The sequence below is a fragment of the Camellia sinensis genome, chromosome 3, assembly GCF_055761805.1.
Source record: "Camellia sinensis isolate YWXY chromosome 3, ASM5576180v1, whole genome shotgun sequence".
In the NCBI taxonomy this organism is placed as follows: domain Eukaryota; kingdom Viridiplantae; phylum Streptophyta; class Magnoliopsida; order Ericales; family Theaceae; genus Camellia; species Camellia sinensis.
This window is the reverse complement of record NC_138963.1, coordinates 93,170,016-93,190,774: the sequence shown is the minus strand read 5'-3', so window position 1 is coordinate 93,190,774 and position 20,759 is coordinate 93,170,016. Positions and strand designations below refer to the sequence as shown.

Here is a 20,759-nt window from a genome sequence, read left to right as displayed (position 1 = left end):
AACAAAATAAAAACTCTTGGCTCCAAGTCCTCTGAAGGTATTACCTTAGCGAAGACATATCATCAGCACCTGAAAATGGTTTTCTACATAAGGTGAGCCAAAACCCAATAAAGGTACTCTAACACAGTATGTGAATCTTAACAGAGTTATGAGGTGAATGCATATGCAACGCTCGTGCCAAAACTTTTTACATCTCTTTCCAAAACCATGCAATGCCAAGTTATATCACAATTCATGAATTTATTTGTTTTACAATGGAAAACAGGGCAGTGGATACAACACTGGGAATCTCTAGGATATGTTTGCAAGTAGGCTACAAGTACTAACAATTGCCATTTTTATCAGTACTATTTGGAAGGCTCGGCACCAATCCATACGGGTTTTTGGACTTTCACCAAGGACACATAATACCACAACGACACTCCTACCCAGATTCACTAAGGTATTCACCCATTTTTCTTAAAACAATAAATATTTTCAATATGTTAAATATGTTACAATGCTCAATGCAATGGATAAAAATTAGTTTCAATTCACTTAATTCTCATGTAATTTCTACAACAATCATACATATTCTCCACCGATAGCCCAAAACAGATATCTCTAAACAGATAATTAATTTTCAACACAGATTTACTTACCAACATTTCTAATTAGGAGCGATAGTTCATATCCAACTCCACCACCATCATCATCATCGTTCCAATTTCATAAAACCAACATCAATTCCATTTTCTCTTTACAAAATCAAATATTCACATTTTAGGGCAAACCCCTTTTTCTTTATAAACCAATTCCAAGGATAAAAATACATCGTTTTACCACAACTCAACCACATTTACAATTTCACAACCATTTTCAATAATCTATTTGAAAACCCCTCTTTTGATTTCAACACCTAAACCCTAGTTTTTTTTATCAAAATGCCCAAATCCCATGATTTCTATGAAAAGTAAAATAACTAAGTTAAAAATCATACTAAAGTGTAGAGAAATCCCTATCTCAAAGGCAAGGACTAAGAGGAACAAGAGTTGAAACTTGACGAAGCCGAAAACGAACTTTGCTCTAATCAAATGGAAGCCCTAGGTGAGTTTTACCTTTTTCTCCAAAGGACAAGGGTTAAGAAACCACTAAATCAAGATTTATTTGAGGGTAGAAGATGAGTTCTATAGAGAAAGTGTTTAGATTTAGGGTTAGGAGGTGTTTAGAGAGAGTGAGTGAGTGAGAGAAGGAGAGAGAGAGAGATAACAAAAGTGACTCAAAAAGTGACTTTACGGACTGATATACTCGTAGACCGCTTGAGCATAGGAATGGTCGCTCGAGCGAAGAACACCCTCTCAGCACTTTTGCAGGCCTACAAAAGTACTGAGAGTTCCAAAAGACCGCTTGAGCGCAAGAAAGACCACTCGAGCTAAGACCGCTCAAGTACAAGAAACACTGATCAAGCGAAGAATGCTATACTCCCAATAGTTTTGCAGACATGCAAAAGTATTGGAACTTCTCAAAGTTCGCTCGAGCGAACATGCCAAAATTTGGGCAGCAAAGTTTTGAAAAGACTAACTCCCAATCTATTTCAAATACAACCAAGACACTCCAATAACCAAACTCAACAATGAATAAGATGGAAAAAAAACATGAATAACCATCAAGACAAGAAAACCCAGATTTAAAACAATATACGGGTCGGGTTTAAACTAGAATCGTTATACATGTTTTCATTAAGTTTAATAACTAAAATACACTTTTTCGACAGTTTTATTTAACGAAAATAGATAAATGGTTTAAATTGAATACTAATAAAAATATTATGATTTAAATTGACAAAATTGAAAATTTGAGTTTCTTTTGTTGCATGGCTCAAATCTTAAGCTTTTTTTTTTCTTTTCCTTCAAATTTTTCCAAGTTTTTTTAAGCTAAAAATTTGTATGATAAAAAATGTATGTGCCCTACAAAAACAAATTGTTTGATATGTACAAGATGAAATTTGAAATTTATAATTGTAAAAAATATTTTATTTTTATATTGTTATGGTGGTGGTGTCTATGACAATGGTGATAGATGTCAAGGGATACTAGTCTTGTGGTGATAGGAGAGAGGTGGCGGTGGCGGTGGCGTAATTGTAATATTGCGGTAACGGAATGATGGTTGTAGGTATAATAACAGAGGTAATGATGGTGGGGGTGAAAGATTGTGATAGTGATGAAAGAGGGCAGTTGTGATGACAATAACATGATGGCGGTAGTGGTCACAATAGCCATAATTATGTCATGGTGGTGGTGGTGGTGGTACTGGTGGGGTGTAGTGGTAATGATGGCGGTCACGGTGAGATCATAATAATGCACATAGATATTTATACACAAGTAATTATAAATTTGTCAAATTTAAGTAAGAATCTTGTTACTTATATATATATTTTTTTTAACTAACATCTACTACTATTATAAAAGTGTGAAGAATTGCTATGTTTTCTACTTTTTGTGTATTTCAAAAATACCCTCTCAAACTTGTTAAATTAAATATCAACAATCAACAAAACCACAAACAACATAATGTTTTCTACTCTTTGTTTATTCCAAAAATACCCTGTCAAACTTATTTAATTAAATATCAACAATCAACAAAACCACAAACAATATAGACACCTTTCGAAATTCAAACACCTTCAAAAATCAAACCCCTTAAAATAATACCCTCTTAATCTTATTAAATTAAATATCAACAATCAACAAAACCACAAACAACATAGACATCTTTCAAAATTCAAACACCTTCAAATATCCAACACCTTAAAATAACCAAACACTTTAAAACATCACAATCTACTATCAAATACCTTGAATGTTTTGGACACATGACTCATATCCAATTATACCATCACTTTGTAAATATTTTTTTTCCCTTTAGTCTATCTTGAGGTTCATGGGCTTTGGGTGTTGAAATGAATTGTGCAAAACCGAGGCATCTGGTGTGCTCATGGGCCCAAACTAGAGACGAAATAGAAAATATTCCTTTATAAAATTAGTTATGGCTTTCTTTGATGTTTGGAAATTCTACTCCAAATAGGATTTGGTGTAAATAGCCCCACGTTATAACATGCAAGCATCCCTTCTCTCTCTGCATTCAGCAATCAAAATCTCCAAACCAGTTTGCAATACTTCTCCCTCTCTCTCTCTCTCTCTCTCTCAGCAATTGATTATGATTTGTTACAGCTAATAAAAACACAAAAATGGCTCTAAGACAATGATCTTACTGTGTTAGCTTTTCTTTGTTGCATCTCATGGATATGCCTGACTTTTGATTTTTTCAAATGTATAGCAGACAAGTTGTTGGATTTAGATGGTCGACCTTGCCTTTAGAGGGTCCACTATAGCACAAGAACGTGAAAGGGTAAGACGGTTTATGTAGCCAAGATACTACGATCTTTCTCATTCAAACTTGCTATTTTCGGTGAATTTCTCATTTTTAATATTACTAAATTAACAGGGTTGTTTTAGCCCTCTTTGGGTGGCATTCTCAATCCTTATTGGTGGTCTCTTGTTGGATGTTCTAATGTCCATTGCCCTTGGTGTATCTGCATTGCCCGTTAACATCATAATTGGTACATAATTTCACATTATTTTTTTTACGTTTGTATAGTGCCTGTGGGATTGAAGACCATGGAGTTTTGAACTTGTTAATGAGCCTCCTGTTATTTAATTATACAGGTGTTATCGTTGTGTTAGGACTTGGAACTGCTCTTCGGCTTGCCCCTGAAATTCTGCCATGAATGGTGTATAAGACAGTAGTGCAAGGGTGGAAACAAATGTGCATATTGGGTACTATCCGGGAGCATCTATTTACACACACCACTCTCTCTCTATACGCATCCTTCACACACAACTTCCCAACATACTCTCTCATTAAGTGTGTGGGAAGAGGGGATATGGTGTGTGCATATAGAAGCTCCTGTACCATCCTGCACTATAGGTAAATTTGTACATAAAAAACATACAAATGCATACTTGATTTGTTGGCAATGTTTACTGATGTTCAATATATTTATTTGCTTTCTGAGGTGAGCATCATGCTCACCATGGTGCATTTGACCAACTCCTCTGAAACACACATTGAGATATTTTTGGAACATATATTGTAACATCAAAATAGTGGTGCGGAGCACCTTCATTGTGTTCGTACTTTAATTTTAAAGATATATTCATTCCTAATATTCTTATGATTTTTTTGAGGGTGTAAAAACTATTCTTCTTTGATAAATTATCTTTTCTTGTCTATCACTTGATACTATATTAGTTGATTAACCCTTATCTGATTGTAACAAGATTTTTATTTGTAAAAATTTTAGCTTTTAATGTTAAAAACACTAAATGTTCTCATTATTACTACTCTTTGTTAAATTTTGTAATTTAAGTAAACAAACCCCAAAAATAAATAAATAAATAACTGCTCTCCTATGCAACAATAAAATTATCAAAATTGATCGTTGAAAATTATTTTTCATATCATTAAAAATCGTTAATTGACTTAATAATTTATTTTAAAAAAATTTAATTATTAATATTGCATAAAAAATTAATTATTAATATTGCATACAAACAATCACAGACATCTTTCAAAATTCAAACACCTTCAAACATTAAACACCTTAAAATAACCAAACACCTTGAAATATCACAATCTACTATCAAACACCTTGAATGTTTTGGACTCATGACTTATATCCAATTATATTATCACTTTGTCAATATTTTTTGTTTCTTTTGTCTTTTTGATTTTGAATTTCGAACTTTTGGTGGGTGGGTTTCGTAGTAAGATCAGATCAACTTTGTAGAATCCATAATGCCATTGGACTTATCACTCATAATCAATTATACTATTCGTCAAAAGAAAAAAAAAAAAAAAATTCTAACTGCTTTCCTATGTAATAATAAAATTATTAAAATTGTTCGTTAAATATTTCTCATATCATTAAAAATCGTTAATTGACTTAATAATTTATTTGCAAAAAAAATTAATTATTAATGTTAAATTAAAATATTAAGATGTATCATAGAATCAGATAGAATATTATGGGAAAAAAATTAACTCAAATTTTATTCGCATTATTTTTACATTTTTCCTTCTTTTTTTTTTAAATTCTTATCCAAATTTATAATATAAACCCAAAATATTTAAATATCACCTAATGTGAAAGAGTTGTGTCAATATTAATTTTTAATTTTTTTTCCCCAAATTATCGATTACAGCAGGGAAAGCAAATACTCCTCTATCAACAAAAAGAATGCTCATAGTTTGTACTTGTATGTCAATGGTATGAACTTGTATGTCAATTTTGATGAACAAATAAAAAAATGCTCATAGTTTGTTACAACTACTAATCAAAGGATTTATCACAGATGCAATTTCTGAACGTCGCGCTCAACAAAACAGTCAATATGCCAGATTTGCACCCAAACAATGAAAACAATATATTGAAAATATCTCAAATAATAGGAAAAGAAAACGCAAAGGTCCAAACACACTTGACAATACAACTTACTCTTTGGAAGGGCATGATGAGACAACTCCAATGAATGTTAAACACACAAAACTAATAATTATTTTTGACGTCTTTTACTATATAGACTTTATTCTAATGCCTGTAATTTGTTTAATATATATGAAAAACAGGTGATGCATCATCGCAAATTGTTTGCTCTCTGACACATGAATTACGTAAAATGACACCTTGTACCTTTTGTAAAGCTAAAAGGTTTGAATATGAACCTCCGAGCCTTTGTTACTATAAAGGAGAAGTAGTGCTTGCAAGCCCCGAAATTCCAGAATGTCTAAGAACCTTGTTCATTTCTCAAACTATAGAGGCTGTTGAATTTCATAGACATATTTGAGCATATAATAGCATTTTTGTATTCACATCATTTGGCGTGAAGTTAGACAAGGAATTGGCAAATTCTAGACGAGGTGTTTATACATTTCGTGCACAAGGTTAAATATACCATGATTTGTCATCTTTGATTCCATCTGGTAAGGATCCTTGTTAATTCCAATTGTACTTCTATGATATAGACAATGAACTTTAGAATAGATTGAGTAAACTAAATGATGCACCACTTTGTAAGGTTGTTTTTGGTAAACTAATTAAGATACTTACAGAAAATCCTCATGCTCAGTTTTTGTGTACACTAGAACATGTTCCATTAGATACTTTTCAAATCCATACAAGTGTAGATGTGAAGTTGGATCAAAGGGTTTACAACTCACCATCAGCCGATTAGGTAGCTACAATTTGGATTGAAGGAAATAACCCAAATGTACCTCATGAACATGATATTATAGTTCACTCAAATTTGGGGCATAAGCATAAAGTGCGACACTATCATGGTTGTTACGATCCATTGCAATACCCATTATTATTTCCTAGAGGAGAGGTTGGATGGCATCAAAATATTCTTGAAAGAAATAGAGCTGGAGTAGATAATGGTGTCATTAACATGCAACAAAATTCAAATAGGCATTCATTTACATCAGCTGAAGACATTTTTAGACAAGAACAAAAAGGTATTTACTCTTCTCTAATGAAACGTATTTTTATTTTTATTATTTTATATTTTATCATTTTTTGTTTTTCATTTTTTTGGATTTTTATGAACGGGACGCTGAAGGACTAACAAGAAAATTAATAGAAAAGACAAGTCATGGAATAGCAAGGTATGGCCAAGCTTGTGTTTCGTTGAACAATTACATATTTTTCATAGTTATTTTTCATAGTTCTTTCTTGAAACCTACCATTATTGCTTAACAAGTCCTAAAAAGTGGACAATTCGGATCACTGAAATTAGTTCCAAAATGAACCTACCAAGTCTAAATGCTCTCTCAAGTTGAGATGGCCAACATAAAGAAGTTCAACCCATATATATATATATGTGTGTGTGTGTGTGTGTGTGTGTGTAAATCATTAGGGTTTTATTATGAATTATTGTAGCAGAATTAGTCAAACTAATAAGAAAATTAATAGAAAGGATAAGTCATGGAATAGCAAGGTATGACTAAGCTTGTATTTCGTTGAACAATTATATATTTTTCATAGTTCTTTTATGAAACCTACCATTATTGCTTAACAAGTCCTAAAAAGTGAACAATTCAGATCACCGAAGTTAATTCCAAAATGAACCTACCAACGATGGAAATGTGATTTCTTAAATTTTGCAGGCCAGGGAATTTTGGTTAAACATGTTCTTCAATCCATTCCGGTGTACCTAATGTCAGTCTTCCGCATGCCTGAATCTTTCCATCATAAGCTTACATCTATTATTCGTCAGTTTCTGTGGGCTTCATCCAGGGGTAAAGGGATATCTTGGAAAAAATGGACATATTTGTGCCTTCCAAAAGACTGGGGTGGACTGGGCTTTAGAAACCTTACGTGTTTTAACCAAGCATGGCGAATTCTATCCTGTCCCAATTATTACTTTTGCGAGTTTTGGTAGGCAAATATTGTCAAAGGCGTTCCTTTCTCGACATTAGCCAATCTTCGTCATCTTCATGGGGATGGCGGTGTATATTATGGGGACGTTCGTTATTGGCCCCGGGGCTTCAGTGGGTAGTGGGGAATGGACAACATATTAATCCGTTTGAGGATCAATGGATTCCAATAGTTTCCAATCCTTTTAGAGGTAGAAGTTGGAGTGATATTTGTCCTAGCTTACGGGTTGCACACTTCATAGATCCCTTGCTTCGCTCTTGGTATATAGATTTATTGAACCTATTTTTTCCTGAACATGTTATATCTTATATTTTATCCATGTACATATCTCAGGTTGACATTGAGGATAGACTGGTTTGGGGTCCGACCAAAAGTAGAGAGTACTCAGTAAAATTGGGTTACAGACAGGCGTTGATTCGACAATTTCCAGACTATTATAGGCTTGATTCGGACTGGGAAGTTTGGAAACGATTATGGAAGTTCAAGATCCCACCCAAATGGATCTTGTTTGTGTGGAAATGTCTTCATAATATTCTTCCGGTGAAACGAGAACTTGAGAAACGGGGGCTGACTATTGATCCAATTTGTTCTAGGTGTTTGCAACACGAGGAATCAATTGAACATCTATTTTTTGATTGCCCCATTTCCCAACGGGTATGGTGCGGGTTGGTTTTGGGATTAGACTTTGGAGTTGGAAGACCCATGTCTTTCTTTTCATGGTTTCATGGATAGGTGCAACAAATTCGCAACTCGGAGATTTTAATTCATTCCATTGCCTTATTATGGGCCATTTGGCTACAACGCAATTCTGTGGAATTTGATGGAGTTGATGTGTCCATTGAACGCACAATCATGGCAGCTAATGAATTATTATCACTACTTCTTTCACCACAACACAATGTTTTCTGTGAGCTTTCTCACTCTGGTATTTTTTCTCAACACAGAATTGCTAATCAGGTTATTTTGCAGAATGTTACAATACCCACTGCAGCTGTTCCACACATGTGCATCGTTGTGGATGGATCTTGGCTCTCTGTCGGCAACCGAACTGGCTTGGCCTGGGTCTGTTTTGATACAGATAATCAGCGGGTCTATGAGGAAGCTATTTTAGGGCCACCAATGCTTTCTCCCCAACAAACCGAAGCAGCTGCTATTCTCAAGGCTCTGCGTTGGGCATACCATTACGGCATCACCAGTCTGCTGTTACAAACGGACTGCTTAGTCCTAGTACTATTATTCCAAAGCTATGATCAAGACCATGATTGGAGTTTCCAATCCATTTTGGCTGATATATTGTATTATTGTAAACTTTTTCATTATGTTGTATTAGCATTATGTTGTATTAGAGAAGGTGGAGCGAGATGTGGTCCAAGAGGCTCACCATCTTGCAGCTACTGTAAGATACTCTGTTTAGCTTAATATATTTGTGTTGCTGTGTTTTGTTCTAAAAAAAAAAAGAAAATTAATAGAAAGGATAAGTCATGGAATGGCAAGGTATGGCTAAGCTTGTGTCTCGTTGAACAATTATATATTTTTCATAGTTCTTTTATGAAACCTACCATTATTGCTTAACAAGTCCTAAAATGTGAACAATTCGGATCACCGAAGTTAGTTCCAAAATGAACTTACCAAGTCCAAACGATCTCTCAAGTTGAGATGGCCAACATAAAAGAAGTTCAACCCATATATATATATATATATGTAAATCATTAGGGTTTTATTATGAATTATTGTAGTAGAATTAGTCAATTGTGATTTTTAGTTTTCTACAATAAATTTGCAAAGAAAAATATCATAATACATACTTTAAATATTTTAAATTTGTAACCATTGCGATAATATGTATATACTAGCAAATTACTCGTGTCGAAAGCACTCATACTAGCAAATCAGTCACTTCTATGCAATCGACCTTCGTAGCCCTCTTTCCTTCTTAATTTAAACTATATATTAAGTAAAGGAAAATTCTACTACATACATCCCTACCATATGTACCCCCAAGTTATGTCATTTTTTCTTTTAGTTATGACCAATTTTTCTCTTTAATTATGACCTTATTTTAATTATAACTTATGAGATTTTTGTTATACTTCATGTATGGTTTGGTTGTGACTTTATTTATTTTTTAAGTTATGACTCAGAAAGTATGAAATTATATCATTTTCTTATTTAGTTATAAGATACATACGGTACATACTCTTTAAAGGGTGTGTACCATAATCTTTCCTGTCAACGATTATCATAGAAAATTTTAAAATAGCGATGGTAGCTGTGGATTCAATTGATGGATCCGACAAATACCTATATTATTGACTAAACGTTAATTTAATTATATATTTTTTAAAATAAGTTTGAAGTTTTCTTTTCTTTTCAGCGTGTTTGGTTTCAGTTTTCTGGAAATTGAGTTTTGTTATTTTTCGTGTTTTTTTTTAGTGAATATTTTTAAAATTTTTAGAATTTTTTTTTTATTTTTTTAGATATACCTTACTTAGATATATCTAAATAGTTAAATATTTGTGAAAAAATATTTTAAACAATTAATAAATACACAAAAATACGAAAAATGTACTGAATTTTTTTTTTGAATTTTTAGTATTTAGTGAATTTTTAAAATATTTTTTTCGCAAATATTATACTTTTTAAGTATATTTATGTTAAGTGTGTCTAAAAATTTTTAAAAAAAATTTGCTTGAAATATTAAAAAAATTCAGTGAAAACAAAAAAATATATGAAAAATTAAAAAAAAAAGAAAGTAAAATTTTCTGAAAGGTAAATTCTGAAAACTGAAACCAAATAGAGTGATTATCATTTTATTTGACCAATTTACTTTTTTTTTGTATTATTTTTATGAAGAGCTCAATTCAAGAACAAATCAAGGCTAATTTTTTAATGAGTTCTATAACTCAGTTTTGATCATTTGATTGTGTACAATATTTTTTCTTTTTTTTCTACATAACCAAATGTGGTTGTTCCACTTCGTATGTCATGAATAACTTCTCGCACCTCGGTATTGGGACTATTTGACTTCTCTATCACATTGTCAAGATATTCGTCATTTTCATTTTGTGAGTCATCATTATCATTCAACTCAAAACCTTCCCCATGATACACCCACCTAGTGTAACTCGTGACCACCCCATATGCATACAAATGAATTTCAACTTCCTCTATGGTTTTTTGAATATGGTTGTTGCATCTATAACATGGACACCAAATCTTATCTGTCTCTGGTTTCATATGATCACGAGCAAACAAGATAAATTCCCTCACCCCATCAATGTACTGAGGTGATCTTCTATTATGAAGTTGCATCCAACTCCTATCCATGGTGCAAAAGAACTAAAGAAGAAAGAGAAAAAAAAAAAGAAAAAGAAGAAGGTAAAAGCTTAAAAAATAGGAAACATAATGCTACAATTTTCGACTCTAATAACACGAGCGAATCAAAATAAATTTAACAATGCAATCAATCGAATTGGCATCTACATTTCCAAATAACACAAATATAATAAAATCAAACAAATCAGGATTAGATCAGACCATATCATCAAAGCAAAAGAAACATCAAATTAAAGAGGCCTGCAAAAAGTCATTAACACTTTTGCAACCAAATAGCTTCGTTTTAAAAATAAAATAATATGATAAAGTATTTCTTTTTTTAAAGTCCTTTATTTTGTCCTTAAAAATATAGGTTTTATAGACAAAAAATTTTTGTTCCTAAAATTTTGTCTTTAAAACCATGGTTTCATAGATTAGGTGCTTCAAAGATTAGAAGAGACCAAATGAGAAACTTGTTAACCCTGAAAATCAACTGATTTAATGGCTAAAATCTTGAAACTAAGGTAAAAGAAAAGCATAAGACAGTACCCAAAAATAAACTTAGGGTTTCAGTTGAGTGCAATAATAAGTAATAACCAAGCCAAGGCAAGTGGGTTGCCTCAGACCAGAAATAGATTTTGTCTTGTTATCAAATATATTCATATCACTCAATATGCATAAAACATATTTTGTCTTGTGCTCTCTAACAGCTGCCTTTCACCTTAAACTTGGTCCTAAGCGTGTGATATATTAAACTGCGTAATTTTATATGCTATATTCTGTTTTCATTCCACTTATTTCTGTTGACACTTCAAGTACATTTGAGCTCTGGACCTAATTCAGATACATCATTCAATTTAAGTAATGGATTTGTCTAATTGAGGCCTACAAAATTTCAGATTTTGTTACCTTAGACAGCAGGAAATATTGAGTTCTTTGCAATGCTTTGCCAATGAATTGACACTTCTGTGTAGGACTCTATGGTTGTACATCTATGTGAAACTTATATGATTTCTAAAAAGTTTGAAGTAACTCATTGTAAAGTTATAAACTTACATTATCGCGTGTCCTTGCTGTAATCTGATTCTATCTTTTTCAATAGAAAATTGCTAAACATTGAAGTATATTTTTACTTATTTATTTGTCACTCCAAAACTATCATTGTCAAGTTATTGGCGAGTATATAACCCAAGACAAATGCACTGTTATATATCTTTGTTTATTGTTCTTTTCAGCTATTAATGTATCTTCTTGGCACTTGATTTGCAGAGATTATGACGTTTCAAAGCAAATTCGAGCAGGATAAAAAAAACAATTATAAAAAATTGACTTCAAATTTTACATCCATATGTCACGCATTGAACTAGAGAGATCTCCATTCACTTCAATTCCAACAAACCATGTAATGGAGAGAATCTAAATTTGCAAATAGAAACCCCAAGATACTTTCCACTCAAATCTCAGAATGTTAAAAGCATCCAAGAGGCTGCTGTTACATCAAATCGATTATACAGATACATACATGATAATCGATTATCATATTCATTTTCATTTTCTAACTCCCATTCATAAGTCGATTATAATATATATGATAGGCGATTCATACATATGATAGTCGATTATCAAATAAGTTGATAATATATGGTACCTGATCGGAATCGCTACCGGAGATACGCCGGGAAATCGGAGAATCAAGGAGAGATGAGGCGGCAACGGAGCGATCCAGCCCTGGACAGAGATGCTTTGAGACAATGATGAACCACAGATCAGAAGCAATCAACGAGATCGTTGAGAAGAACCAGTGAATTCATATATCGAATCCGTAGAAAAGAGATGCATGAAAAGAAATTAGGGATCTGATAGAGAGAGAAAGAGGGAGAGAGAGAGAGAGAGTGATGAAACCTTTTTTTTCATTTTGTTCCCGACTATATGAGTTCAAAAATTGATATATAAAATACAATAATATATTATTTGGGTTTATTAGGGACCAATTAAAATTGTAGGAATATGATTTGGATTTATTAGAGACCAACTAAAATTGTAGAGAAAAGTGATTGATCCTTTTTCAACTAAACAAATTTGTCTAGAAAATGTAAAAATATGATTAAATATATTTTTTTTAAAATTCTTTTATTTTGTCCTTAAAAGTATCATTTTTACAAACAAATTATTTTTGTCTCTAAAAATTTGTCTTTAAAACCTTAATTTCTTGTAGTGAAATTTAATGTTTGGTGCAGATGTTGATGGTAGTGACAGAAAGAATGTATCGTGTCAGCAATACTACTATTATAAACTACAAGTATGAGATGACGACCACTCAATCATCCTACTATATAGACGACTATTGCAACAATTTGTTGTCAGCATGTATATAAAACTTGATAATACAAAGTTGGACTTTTATCGAAAGAAACAATAAAAAATAAGGGCTGAACTTTACCAAGGGATTGTAGATAGTGTATTATCCGGTGAGAACAGGGGAAGCAAAGTGGGAAAAAGAATAGTATTACCTGCATCCTTTGTAGGAGGCCCAAGAGATATGCGCATGAGGTATTTAGATGCTATCTCATTAGTACAACGGTTTAGAAAGACAAATCTTTTTATCAAAATGACTTGTAATTCTGTTACTAAATTTCTTTGTTTTGATGTTTTGATTTTACAAACTGTTAATAAATCTAACCAATTAGGATTACTCTTAATTTCTTTTGTCTTACATATTGTTTTGTCCTCAATTCAGTAAAGCCAACTCCAAAAAAAAGAAAAAAAAATTAATAATAACACAAAAACTAACAGTTCAAAAAAAATAAAAATAAAATAACTTTCCTATGTACATCGGTGAACATGATCATCATGGGGGTAAATTGGGCTGGGATGTATATATAAAAATAAAAAAATACATTAAAAAAGTACATAATACATGTGAGGTAACAAAATAGTTAAGGTAAATAAAAAACAAAAAAATTCCATTAATCTGTTTGATTAGTTGGAAAAAAAAATACAATGGGTTTCATTACTATAAAATAAAAAAATAAAAAAATAAAAAAAAAAACATCAAGACAAAAAATTGTATGAAAATTGAGTTATCTAATGAGAGGGTAATTTATATGTAAATTGGGCCGAGCTGGGTAATGGGCCATTCTGTGGACCACAATAAGAAGGGCTGAGTAAAAGGGCCTTGCAGATAGCCCGGTCCGAAAGAGCTTGGTGGTTAGCTCAGTCACCATGGTCGGCGCGGCGACAGTTAGCCTGGTTAAACCATCTTGAGCCGAGGTATTTTTGGCTTTTATTCAGGGCCTTGCTGTTGAGTAGCTCAGTCCAAGTACGCTATGGTTAGCATAGTCTACAGGCGAAGCCGAGGTACATGTTACACATAAAGCGCCGAGATAAATGTAACATGAGTATTGTTAGCTCGGTTACATTGTCATTGTGTCATGGCAATGCTAGCTCGGTCGTTTGGATATGCCACCGAGCTAGGACTATCTCACTTGGTTTAAGCAGTGAGGGGGTGTAGACACCCCATTTTGACCGGCCCTAAGACTTGGGCGCTTTCTTTTGATTACTCAATGATGAAAACAGGAATATGCTATCTCACAAAATTCTCAGTAAAAAGATGGAATATAAACTTTAATCCTAGTCTTACACCTGTTTTTGCCAAATTATTTTAGACTCCTTCTCTATTTTCTTTCCCTTTATTATGTATTATATATATATATATTATGTTATATTATTATATAATATTTTATTAAATTTATTCAGTACCCTGGTTTCACCCACGCACCATACTTTTGTATATATATATATATATATATTATATTATATAAGGGTATTATTCCTCCTTTGAAAAAAAAATTCACTACACTCCCATCGTGCGTCTTTTTGTTTTCTGTGCCTTTAGACCCGCTTTGGTCAAATTATGTTGCATATTTGGCCTACTAAAATATATTTTATTAGTCCATGTATTTTAATTTTACGTATTTGTGTGCTTTTATATATTTTTCTGGGTATTTGTACATGTATTTATGCTAATAATCTCTTTTATATATTATTATATTATAAAGTGCATAGTAATTTTACTGTGCATCTTTTGAAAACAACTCCTACCACCGTTTCTTCTTTTGTCCTTTTCTTACAATTATTTTCTATAAAGGGGGGAAGATCAGAGAAGGAAAGGAGGATTTTGGGAGGGGAGAGATTAGAAGAGTCAAAAAATTAGGAGAGAGAATAAAAAAAAGGAGATTGGTGCGAGGGAATTTTGAGAGAAAAAGAATCAGAAAGAAGGAACCGCTAAAGTTGTAATTCCAAATTTTGACTGAGAATTGAGAACACATTCCACAGACTTGAGGGTAATCAAAAGAAAGTTTGTGAATCAGAAAATTCATCATGTCCCCGAAAGGTGAGTTTTCGCAAACTTTCATTTAATTTCAAAATGTGATATAATTTGTTTAAGTACTTTATTTATTGTTTTTCATAATTTTTTTTATCGCTTTAAATGGTCGGTTGAACCACCTAATTTTACTACTCTATTTGCTGTAATTTACTGTTGTATATAAACTGTTGTAATTTACATAAAATGTTGTAGTTTACTATTTATAAATTGTTGTAATTTTATCACTTTAAATGGTCGGTTGAACCACCTAATTTTACTACTTTATTTGCTGTAATTTACTGTTGTATATAAACTGTTGTAATTTACATAAAATGTTGTAGTTTACTATTGATAAATTGTTGTAATTTTATCACTTTAAATGGTTGGTCGAACCACCTAATTTGTTAAAAGATGTGACCCCGCCAAATGAATAGTGATCGGTGGTGAATAGTAACCTCCGGCGGTAAATAGTAACTTCCGGCGATGAATAGTAACCCCGACGATGAATAATAGCCCCATCGATGAATAGTACCTCCGGCGATGAATAGTAACAGCGGATGAAAAATGCCCGGTAAGATGAATAACGATCAAGAAAGGTGAATAGTAATTGTCATGATGAATAGTAACTTCCGACAGTGAATAGTATCTCGGGATGAATAGTGCTCCCGCAAAAATAAGTTTCCCCGAACAAAACGGAGCAGTCTTCCTACGTCAAGCAAAATATTTTCCGGCGCACATGAAGTTTCTTTATTTTATTTTATTTTATTTTATTATTATTTTTTTTATTTTGAGAGTTTGTGAGGTTTTTTATTTTGTTGTAATATTCTCCTCATCCCTCTCTAATTTGGTTTGTAATTATTCTTTAAATGTTGTAATAATTCCCTGCCCCGCTTCTTTCTATCCCGTTCTTTTACTTGCTTTCTTTATTTGTACATAAACATCATATTTATTTTTCATCATAGTTATGCTTTGCATCCATGTTTCATGCATCTTGATTCGGCTAAGTTTGCATTTATGGATTTAATCAATTCCTATGTGATTATGTGCGCTACCTCATGTTCTTGAGATGATTCACATATCATATTTTAGAGGCTGAATCATTAGTTGCATCTCATGAGTGAATTGCATTAGGATTTTGTATATAAGATCATGCATGTTTTACTAACTTTGTTTTGTAGCTTGTTCGCGGGTCGTCAAACATGTAAGTTTTTATGCTTTAGCATCCCGTTTGTGTATGTTTTTTTTTACTATGTTTAAGCATCCTAACATGTGGCTATTTGCTTATGTAATATAATTGTATGAATGCCAGTGGATGGAGGTTGTGTCGCTTAATTTGGAATGATGTTGATTTTCATGTTTGTAAACTCAATTTATTTGGGTTATACATTTTCAAAACTCTTTCAAAACTACATGAAATCAAGTTGTTCCAAAATGGGTGACATAGTCTATACTTGTATGCTTCACATAGTAAATTTTAGGATTTATTAACTAATCAGAACATGAACATATAAATAAAATAAAATTCATATCATGGTTAGTAAAGGCCGATCTTTGATCGGGTGGGTGGGGGTGCTCATTATTGACCTTCCCCTCTCATACCTAAGGTTCCGAGCCAAGCATCCTTGGTTACGACGAACAGTGGCCTTGGCACCGAGTCATGGGTTTCCTAATTTCCCAAAATATTAGGTGGCGACTTTGAGATCTGATGACGCAGTCCATTTTTGACAAAATTGCAATAAAAATGGATTTTCAATAAAAGTTGCCAAATCTGGACTCTCATCTACGTTTCACATTGCACTCGTGAGAATAGATCAAAGAGATCTTGGGGGTCCGAACTGTTTAACGCGCGCGGGTACCCCCCGGGCATGCTACAGGGGGATGTTGAAGGATAAGCATTATCTTTCAGGAGTGTGATTCCTAGGAGGACTTTGCATGGAGGAATAAGAGTCCTACTAGGATTGTGCCACGCGGAACCTATAAAAGCTCATAACATCACCTATGGAGAGGTAACACAACTTTGATTCCCGAATACACGGAGCTTTTGTCTATTTGTCTATTTTGCTAACTTAGGCACAGAGAGGTATCCGGCACACACCCGCCGGCTAGCTCACCTTTGTGTTTTCAGGGAGTAAAGCGACGACGTTTGGAGGAGCGCGGACTTGATCAACAGGATTATATGAGAAGATTATTTCTTGCTCATACAATTGGCGCCGTCTGTGGGAACCACAGAAAGAACAAAACCTCTTGATCAAAGTTTTCCTCACTAGATTAGACACAATGGAGCACAATGAAGATTTGCCGCAGTCCGCCATCGACGGACAAACCCCAAAGGGAGGTGGGAGGCGCGAAGGTTTGCCTTCCATCCCTCCCATAGCAGATTTAGAGCCCCAGCGACAGAACCCCCGGAGGGATGCAAGGGGGAGGCGGGGTAACAGCCCCCGTCGCTCATCAAGTCCTGATAGGCAGAGGCGGAGGATCGACCCTCAAGTTTTGGAGGATCAGGTAAAGGAGCAGGACAAGTTAATTAGGAAGATGGCGGCGGAGATAGAATTAATGAAGTGCCAGATAAAAGGGAAGGGAGTGGCGACAAGAGAGGGGCACAAAAGTAATACGCCTCCTCGCCACTCAGAAAATCGTGGTAGGCATACCACGCCATCGCAAGCAGAGAGTAAGAGCCTCAGAACAGGCGACACTCACTCAATTCCAATACTGTTACTCCAGGTCAGAGAGAACGAGAACATTGAGGTCTTACACTAAGGAAAGCACCTATCGACCCTCACATACGCACCAGACATCATCCAGGCAAACGGAGTTGCCTAGATCGTCCGACTTCCGGAATGTGCTTGAAGAAAGGGCACGACGGAAGGAAGATGTCAGGGCACGCGACCCGCGCAGAGTTTCATCCCTTCAGTGGTTGGCTCCTCGGATGCATGGAAGCATCGAGGTAGGAATGCCAATACCGCACCTTACCTACGAACCAACAGATAAAGCATTGGCAAGGCTACACAGCTCGCCGTTCATTCCGGCGATTGAGAACGCACCATTATCTTCAAGCTTCATCCAGCCTAAATTTACGACTTACGAGGAAAAGACAGACCCCTACATGCACCTAAGCCACTTTCGCCAGGTCATGGCAGTATACCAGCGGAACGAGGCTTTGATGTGCATCCTATTCCCATCCAGCCTTGGCGACCTAGGTTTAACCTGGTTCGAAAGGCTACTAGAAGGCAGCACAGCCTCCTGGGCGCAATTAGCGGAGGCGTTCGTGACAAGGTTCAAAACGAACACCAAGACGCCAGTAGAGATCGATCAGCTACTCTCCATTAACATGGGCGACAAGAAAACGTTGAAATCCTACAACAGTCGTTATTGGGAGACTTTCAACCAGATAGGAGATTGCCTCACAAATCTCGCCATCACGCAATACAAAAGAGGTCTTCTAGTCGGAAACAGGCTGAGGGACGCAATTACCATGACACCCCCCCTCACAATGGAAGCCTTAATGGAGAGGGTACATCAGTACAATTGGGTGAAGGAGGACGGCGCCCGTGCTAAAACAAAGTCTGGTACAACCGTGATACCAGATAAAAAGACTACGACAAAAGTCAACGCGGTAGAACGTCCAAATTGGAACGGGCGAGGCAGGCGGGACAACGGAGAAGACCAAGATAAAAGGTGGTTAAGAATCCGCACTGCCATCACCACGGTGTTCAAGAAACCGATCTATCGAATTCTCAGTGAGATACGTGATGAACCTTTCGTCAGATGGCCAGCTAAATTGGGAGAGGCACAAAAGGACTATGACGAAAGATCTTGACGCACCTTTCATAAGGAAAAAGGGCACCGCACTGAAAATTGCACGCCGTTGAGACAACACCTGGAGGAGTTAGTGGCAGCTGGGCACTTGGACCAATACATAGAAGGAGGGACACAGCCAGCCCCCCAAAACCACGATCATCCAGACGGAACACCGATCGACGCCCCACCTCAAGGCGTGATAAACGTAATACATGGGGTATACGAACCTGAGCGAGTATGTGAGCTTAGGGGAATAATCAAGAAGGCTGAGCACTTAAGGGAGGTATTAAGTGCCTAGCCTACCATTAAAAAGGGGAAAACAGAGGCCATGAACGTCATGTCTTTTTCAGACAGAGACTTGGCAAGGATATATTGCCCTCACAATGACGCACTGGTCGTCACTCTCTGAATCAAGGATTACGACGTCAAGCGAACTTTGATTGACCAAGGGAGCTCATGTGAGATAATGTATTACGAAACCTTCAAACAGTTGAAACTGGAGGACAAAGACTTGGCACCTGCCGTATCTCCCCTGATCGGATTCAACTCAATGCCAGAATGGCCCGTTGGCAAGATTATCCTCCCAGTCAGAGCAAGAAGCATGACGAAACAAGTGGAGTTTTGGGTATTGAAGTCCCTTCCACTTACAACATAATCTTGGGAAGGACATGGCTGCATGCCATGCGATCGGTAGCGTCAACCTACCATCAAGTAATGCGGTTCCCCAACGAAGCCGGAGTAATTGAAGAGGTCTTTTGGAGACCAAATTATGTCCAAACAGTGCTTCGTCACAGTAAATGGCAACCGAGCTACCAAAGGGTTTGTTCAGATGGTAAAAGAACCTGAGAGCAATGAATTGTTTGCGGACATTGGCAAAGCCGCTGAACAGAAGGCAGTAGAAGACTTGGTACAGGTAAGAATAGATGAAAAGGACCCGGAAAAGTTCTTTTTGCCTGGCTTATCTATGTCCAGCATCGAGAGAATAGAGGTCATGGAATTCTTGACCTCTAACATCGAAGTGTTTGCCTGGACGCCGTATGGCATGCCTGGCATTGACCCAAACTTCATCTGTCACCAATTGAATGCCCACCTAACTGCAAGACCAATCATATAGCGCACTCGCAGATCAGCGCTCCACCACGCCGAGATAGTGGCGGAAGAAGTGGGAAACCTTCTGGAGGCAGGAGCTATCAGAGAAGTGCACTATCCCAAATGGATATCCAATACGGTAGTGGTGCCAAAGAAGAATGGAAAATGGCGTGTCTGCGTGGACTACAAAACAGTCAACAAGGCGTGCCCAAAAGACGGCTTTCCCCTACCACATATAGACCAACTGGTAGATCTAACGGCAGGACAAAACCGTCTTAGCTTTCTTGATGCATACAAAGGTTACCATCAGATCACTATGTATGAGCCAGACCAGGAGGTCACATCTTTTACGACGCCAAGAGGACTGTATTGCTACAAGGTCATGCCCTTTGGCCTAAAAAACGCAGGGGCAACATTCCAGTGGATGATCACCAAGATGTTCGAACCATTGTTAGGCAGAACAATGGAGGCTTACATTGATTATATGGTAGTCAAAAGCAAGGATGAGAATGACCATCTCAGGGACCTAGGTGAGATGTTTCAAATCCTAAAGAAGCACAAGTTGCGCCTTAATGCATCTAAGTGTGCGTTCGGCATAGGATCTGGCAAATTCCTAGGCTTCCTGGTGACCAACCGAGGTATAGAGGCAGACCCTTCTCAGATCAAAGCAATTCAGGATCTAGAGAGGCCCAACTCAGTAAAAGAAGTACAGCA

At 35.5% G+C, this 20,759-nt stretch overlaps 1 protein-coding gene and 1 long non-coding RNA gene across 2 annotated transcripts; both read left to right on the top strand.

Moving 5' to 3' along the window:
* Nucleotides 1-3,070: 3,070 nt before the first annotated feature.
* Nucleotides 3,071-4,218, top strand: LOC145821067 (uncharacterized). The gene is made up of 3 exons (XR_014363106.1): nucleotides 3,071-3,387; nucleotides 3,484-3,598; nucleotides 3,705-4,218. It is a non-coding gene; the product is annotated as an uncharacterized LOC145821067 (long non-coding RNA).
* Nucleotides 4,219-7,542: 3,324 nt separating this feature from the next.
* On the top strand, nucleotides 7,543-12,597 carry LOC114269111 (uncharacterized). Its single transcript, XM_082918244.1, has 5 exons — nucleotides 7,543-7,590; nucleotides 7,811-8,131; nucleotides 8,210-8,704; nucleotides 8,808-8,873; nucleotides 12,463-12,597. Exons 1-5 carry the CDS (start codon nucleotides 7,543-7,545, stop codon nucleotides 12,595-12,597), a joined length of 1,065 nt encoding a protein of 354 aa, XP_082774370.1.
* Nucleotides 12,598-20,759: the final 8,162 nt, after the last annotated feature.